General features: G+C 43.4%; 1 protein-coding gene across 3 annotated transcripts in view; it reads left to right on the forward strand.

Annotated features, from left to right (window-relative positions):
- The window catches only part of tdrd7b (tudor domain containing 7 b), a 32,504-nt gene that overhangs the window by 19,373 nt on the left and 5,631 nt on the right, over nt 1–7,500 (forward strand). For 2 of the 3 annotated variants that reach the window (XM_080781248.1, XM_080781250.1), the window contains 3 exons: nt 1–54; nt 465–613; nt 2,454–2,749. The exon at nt 1–54 is cut by the window's left edge and continues 57 nt beyond it. In XM_080781248.1, coding sequence (XP_080637374.1) covers nt 1–54; nt 465–613; nt 2,454–2,749 — 499 coding nt within the window. The remainder of the gene's footprint in view (nt 55–464; nt 614–2,453; nt 2,750–7,500) is intronic. The other variant, XM_080781249.1, reaches the window with a different exon arrangement.

Raw genomic sequence — 7,500 nt, forward strand, 5'->3', positions numbered from 1 at the left:
TCTGTCCAGTGGCTCCGCGAGAAAGTACTGAATACTACAGACTGCAGCATGAAGGTATTAATACACTGTGACTGTAGTATGAGCAGAGCGCGCAAGTACTAGTTTCGCCGAGGACGATATTCGATGCATAGGCACCGTCTCAGCATATTCGATGCGTATGCACCGTCCCAGAACTGGTATAACTAGCATTGATGACGTAATAAAGATGTGGATTTAAAGGACCCAATGACAGGGTGTAATTGGTTTTCGATGGTGACGTAATGACGATATGTTTTAGTGTCGGGAGGATCAAAGGTAATGCTCCTGTGTATACATGTGTATGTAATCTGGCACCACTGCCGTATCAGGCACAAGTAGTCATTACGTCATTTGCTGGGACGGTGCATACGCATCGGAAGTGGTGCAAAGTAACCACAGTATACCGCTAATCAACTTACACTGTCTCTCTGCCCCCCCCCCCCCAGGTTGCCAGAGTGGACGACACTAAGCACTGCATCCACGTCCATCTCTTCACAGACAAGAACTTCCACGACACCGCCCGCAGCATCAACCACCAGATGGCGCAGTCTGACCTGTTCAAACAGCAGCCTGACGTCTTCCTCACCAGCCACAGGTCTCTCTACCTCTCTCTCTCTCTCTCTCTCTCTCAGTCTGACTTGTTCAAACAACAGCCTGACGTCTTCCTCACCAGCCACAGGTCTCTCTACCTCTCTCTCTCTCTCTCTCTCTCTCTCTCTCTCTCAGTCTGACCTGTTCAAACAGCAGCCTGACGTCTTCCTCACCAGCCACAGGTCTCTCTACCTCTCTCTCTCTCTCTCTCTCTCTCTCTCTCTCAGTCTGACCTGTTCAAACAGCAGCCTGACGTCTTCCTCACCAGCCACAGGTCTCTCTACCTCTCTCTCTCTCTCTGCTTTCAGCTTTCTTTGTGAGCTTGTAGATCTTCTATTTTCAAATGACCCAACACGTGTATACAGTATAGAGACTGAAGTGGTTCATGTATGTTTTGTGGTGCCAAAACTCCACAGCCCCACTAAGACCTTATCGTATAACTCCACAGCCCCACTAAGACCTTATCGTAACTCCAGAGCCCCACTAAGACCTTATCGTAACTCCACAGCCCCACTAAGACCTTATCGTATAACTCCACAACCCCACTAAGACCTTATCGTATAACTCCACAGCCCCACTAAGACCTTATCGTAACTCCACAGCCCCACTAAGACCTTATCGTATAACTCCACAGCGCCACTAAGACCTCCTTATCGTATAACTCCACAGCCCCACTAAGACCTTATCGTAACTCCACAGCCCCACTAAGACCTTATCGTATAACTCCACAGCCCCACTAAGACCTTATCGTAACTCCACAGCCCCACTAAGACCTTATCGTATAACTCCACAGCCCCACTAAGACCTTATCGTAACTCCACAGCCCCACTAAGATCTCCTTATCGTATAACTCCACAGCCCCACTAAGACCTTATAGTATAACTCCACAGCCCCACTAAGACCTTATCGTAACTCCACAGCCCCACTAAGACCTTATCGTATAACTCCACAGCCCCACTAAGACCTTATAGTATAACTCCACAGCCCCACTAAGACCTTATCGTAACTCCACAGCCCCACTAAGACCTTATCGTATAACTCCACAGCCCCACTAAGACCTTATCGTATAACTCCACAGCCCCACTAAGACCTTATCGTAACTCCACAGCCCCACTAAGACCTTATCGTATAACTCCACAGCCCCACTAAGACCTTATCGTAACTCCACAGCCCCACTAAGACCTTATCGTAACTCCACAGCCCCACTAAGACCTTATCGTAACTCCACAGCCCCACTAAGACCTTATCGTATAACTCCACAGCCCCACTAAGACCTTATCGTATAACTCCACAGCCCCACTAAGACCTTATCGTATAACTCCACAGCCCCACTAAGACCTTATCGTAACTCCACAGCCCCACTAAGACCTTATCGTAACTCCACAGCCCCACTAAGACCTTATCGTAACCCCACAGCCCCACTAAGACCTTATCGTAACTCCACAGCCCCACTAAGACCTTATCGTAACTCCACAGCCCCACTAAGACCTTATCGTAACTCCACAGCCCCACTAAGACCTTATCGTAACTCCACAGCCCCACTAAGACCTTATCGTATAACTCCACAGCCCCACTAAGACCTTATCGTAACTCCACAGCCCCACTAAGACCTTATCGTAACTCCACAGCCCCACTAAGACCTTATCGTATAACTCCACAGCCCCACTAAGACCTTATCGTATAACTCCACAGCCCCACTAAGACCTTATCGTATAACTCCACAGCCCCACTAAGACCTTATCGTAACTCCACAGCCCCACTAAGACCTTATCGTAACTCCACAGCCCCACTAAGACCTTATCGTAACTCCACAGCCCCACTAAGACCTTATCGTAACTCCACAGCCCCACTAAGACCTCCACGGACGGCAACTCCTCCCCTAAGACCTCCAGCGGCAGCAACGCCACCACGCCCAGCCCAGCCAAGGCTCATGTGAGGAGGGTCCCCTCTGGAGGCCCCGGGGGGCCGCGGGGAGGAGGAGGAGGAGGGGGAGGAGGCCCCGGGGGGCCCCGAGGGGGAGGTCCCGGGGGCCCCCGAGGGGGAGGAGGCAGCAGCAACGTGGCGGCCCCGCCACCAGGAGCTCCCTCGTCTCCCCTGCCATCTCTCCACCTGCCTCCCCTGTTGGAGCTTCCACCAGCAGGTATGCCTTACGTTTGTCCACATTTCCATGTTCAATTGATGTTGGTACCATTAGGAGAGATAACAGGCTGTATTGATGTTGTCACCATTAGGAGAGATAACAGGTTGTATTGATGTTGGTACCATTAGGAGAGATAACAGGTTGTATTGATGTTGGTACCATTAGGAGAGATAACATGCTGTATTGATGTTGGTACCATTAGGAGAGATTACAGGTTGTATTGATGTTGGTACCATTAGGAGAGATAACAGGTTGTATTGATGTTGGTACCATTAGGAGAGATTACAGGTTGTATTGATGTTGGTACCATTAGGAGAGATAACAGGTTGTATTGATGTTGGTACCATTAGGAGAGATTACAGGTTGTATTGATGTTGGTACCATTAGGAGAGATAACAGGTTGTATTGATGTTGGTACCATTAGGAGAGATAACAGGTTGTATTGATGTTGGTACCATTAGGAGAGATTACAGGTTGTATTGATGTTGGTACCATTAGGAGAGATTACAGGTTGTATTGATGTTGGTACCATTAGGAGAGATAACAGGCTGTATTGATGTTGTCACCATTAGGAGAGATAACAGGTTGTATTGATGTTGGTACCATTAGGAGAGATAACAGGTTGTATTGATGTTGGTACCATTAGGAGAGATAACAGGTTGTATTGATGTTGGTACCATTAGGAGAGATAACAGGCTGTATTGATGTTGGTACCATTAGGAGAGATTACAGGTTGTATTGATGTTGGCACCATTAGGAGAGACAACAGGCTGTATTGATGTTGTCACCATTAGGAGAGATAACAGGCTGTATTGATGTTGTCACCATTAGGAGAGATAACAGGTTGTATTGATGTTGGTACCATTAGGAGAGATTACAGGTTGTATTGATGTTGGTACCATTAGGAGAGACAACAGGCTGTATTGATGTTGTCACCATTAGGAGAGACAACAGGCTGTATTGATGTTGTCACCATTAGGAGAGATTACAGGTTGTATTGATGTTGGTACCATTAGGAGAGACAACAGGCTGTATTGATGTTGTCACCATTAGGAGAGACAACAGGCTGTATTGATGTTGTCACCATTAGGAGAGATAACAGGTTGTATTGATGTTGGTACCATTAGGAGAGATTACAGGTTGTATTGATGTTGGTACCATTAGGAGAGATTACAGGTTGTATTGATGTTGGTACCATTAGGAGAGATTACAGGTTGTATTGATGTTGGTACCATTAGGAGAGATTACAGGTTGTATTGATGTTGGTACCATTAGGAGAGATTACAGGCTGTATTGATGTTGGTACCATTAGGAGAGATAACAGGCTGTATTGATGTTGGTACCATTAGGAGAGATTACAGGTTGTATTGATGTTGGTACCATTAGGAGAGATAACAGGTTGTATTGATGTTGGCACCATTAGGAGAGACAACAGGCTGTATTGATGTTGTCACCATTAGGAGAGATAACAGGCTGTATTGATGTTGTCACCATTAGGAGAGATAACAGGTTGTATTGATGTTGGTACCATTAGGAGAGATTACAGGTTGTATTGATGTTGGTACCATTAGGAGAGACAACAGGCTGTATTGATGTTGTCACCATTAGGAGAGATAACAGGTTGTATTGATGTTGTCACCATTAGGAGAGATTACAGGTTGTATTGATGTTGGTACCATTAGGAGAGACAACAGGCTGTATTGATGTTGTCACCATTAGGAGAGACAACAGGCTGTATTGATGTTGTCACCATTAGGAGAGATAACAGGTTGTATTGATGTTGGTACCATTAGGAGAGATTACAGGTTGTATTGATGTTGGTACCATTAGGAGAGATTACAGGTTGTATTGATGTTGGTACCATTAGGAGAGATTACAGGTTGTATTGATGTTGGTACCATTAGGAGAGATTACAGGTTGTATTGATGTTGGTACCATTAGGAGAGATTACAGGCTGTATTGATGTTGGTACCATTAGGAGAGATAACAGGCTGTATTGATGTTGGTACCATTAGGAGAGATTACAGGTTGTATTGATGTTGGTACCATTAGGAGAGATTACAGGTTGTATTGATGTTGGTACCATTAGGAGAGATTACAGGTTGTATTGATGTTGGTACCATTAGGAGAGACAACAGGTTGTATTGATGTTGGTACCATTAGGAGAGATTACAGGTTGTATTGATGTTGGTACCATTAGGAGAGATTACAGGTTGTATTGATGTTGGTACCATTAGGAGATATTACAGGTTGTATTGATGTTGGTACCATTAGGAGAGATTACAGGTTGTATTGATGTTGGTACCATTAGGAGAGATAACAGGTTGTATTGATGTTGGCACCATTAGGAGAGACAACAGGCTGTATTGATGTTGTCACCATTAGGAGAGATAACAGGTTGTATTGATGTTGGTACCATTAGGAGAGATTACAGGTTGTATTGATGTTGGTACCATTAGGAGAGACAACAGGCTGTATTGATGTTGTCACCATTAGGAGAGATAACAGGTTGTATTGATGTTGTCACCATTAGGGGAGATTACAGGTTGTATTGATGTTGGTACCATTAGGAGAGACAACAGGCTGTATTGATGTTGTCACCATTAGGAGAGACAACAGGCTGTATTGATGTTGTCACCATTAGGAGAGATAACAGGTTGTATTGATGTTGGTACCATTAGGAGAGATTACAGGTTGTATTGATGTTGGTACCATTAGGAGAGATTACAGGTTGTATTGATGTTGGTACCATTAGGAGAGATAACAGGTTGTATTGATGTTGGTACCATTAGGAGAGATTACAGGTTGTATTGATGTTGGTACCATTAGGAGAGATAACAGGTTGTATTGATGTTGGTACCATTAGGAGAGATTACAGGTTGTATTGATGTTGGTACCATTAGGAGAGATAACAGGTTGTATTGATGTTGGTACCATTAGGAGAGATTACAGGTTGTATTGATGTTGGTACCATTAGGAGAGATTACAGGTTGTATTGATGTTGGTACCATTAGGAGAGATAACAGGTTGTATTGATGTTGGTACCATTAGGAGAGATAACAGGTTGTATTGATGTTGGTACCATTAGGAGAGATAACAGGTTGTATTGATGTTGGTACCATTAGGAGAGATAACAGGTTGTATTGATGTTGGTACCATTAGGAGAGATAACAGGTTGTATTGATGTTGGTACCATTAGGAGAGATAACAGGTTGTATTGATGTTGGTACCATTAGGAGAGATTACAGGTTGTATTGATGTTGGTACCATTAGGAGAGATTACAGGTTGTATTGATGTTGGTACCATTAGGAGAGATAACAGGTTGTATTGATGTTGGTACCATTAGGAGAGATAACATGCTGTATTGATGTTGGTACCATTAGGAGAGATAACAGGTTGTATTGATGTTGGTACCATTAGGAGAGATTACAGGTTGTATTGATGTTGGTACCATTAGGAGAGATTACAGGTTGTATTGATGTTGGTACCATTAGGAGAGATTACAGGTTGTATTGATGTTGGTACCATTAGGAGAGATAACAGGTTGTATTGATGTTGGTACCATTAGGAGAGATAACAAGTTGTATTGATGTTGGTACCATTAGGAGAGATAACAGGTTGTATTGATGTTGGTACCATTAGGAGAGATAACAGGTTGTATTGATGTTGGTACCATTAGGAGAGATAACATGCTGTATTGATGTTGGTACCATTAGGAGAGATAACAGGTTGTATTGATGTTGGTACCATTAGGAGAGATTACAGGTTGTATTGATGTTGGTACCATTAGGAGAGATTACAGGTTGTATTGATGTTGGTACCATTAGGAGAGATAACAGGTTGTATTGATGTTGGTACCATTAGGAGAGATTACAGGTTGTATTGATGTTGGTACCATTAGGAGAGATAACAGGTTGTATTGATGTTGGTACCATTAGGAGAGATAACAGGTTGTATTGATGTTGGTACCATTAGGAGAGATAACAGGTTGTATTGATGTTGGTACCATTAGGAGAGATAACAGGTTGTATTGATGTTGGTACCATTAGGAGAGATAACAGGTTGTATTGATGTTGGTACCATTAGGAGAGATAACAGGTTGTATTGATGTTGGTACCATTAGGAGAGATAACAGGTTGTATTGATGTTGGTACCATTAGGAGAGATAACAGGTTGTATTGATGTTGGTACCATTAGGAGAGATTACAGGCTGTATTGATGTTGGTACCATTAGGAGAGATAACAGGCTGTATTGATGTTGGTACCATTAGGAGAGATTACAGGTTGTATTGATGTTGGTACCATTAGGAGAGATAACAGGTTGTATTGATGTTGGTACCATTAGGAGAGACAACAGGCTGTATTGATGTTGGCACCATTAGGAGAGATAACAGGTTGTATTGATGTTGGTACCATTAGGAGAGATAACAGGTTGTATTGATGTTGGTACCATTAGGAGAGATAACAGGTTGTATTGATGTTGGTACCATTAGGAGAGATAACAGGTTGTATTGATGTTGGTACCATTAGGAGAGATAACATGTTGTATTGATGTTGGTACCATTAGGAGAGATAACAGGTTGTATTGATGTTGGTACCATTAGGAGAGATTACAGGTTGTATTGATGTTGGTACCATTAGGAGAGATAACAGGTTGTATTGATGTTGGTACCATTAGGAGAGATTACAGGTTGTATTGATGTTGGTACCATTAGGAGAGATAACAGGTTGTATTGATGTTGGTACCATT

Source organism: Protomyctophum bolini, assembly GCF_963924005.1.
Source record: "Protomyctophum bolini genome assembly, chromosome: 2".
Taxonomy (NCBI): domain Eukaryota; kingdom Metazoa; phylum Chordata; class Actinopteri; order Myctophiformes; family Myctophidae; genus Protomyctophum; species Protomyctophum bolini.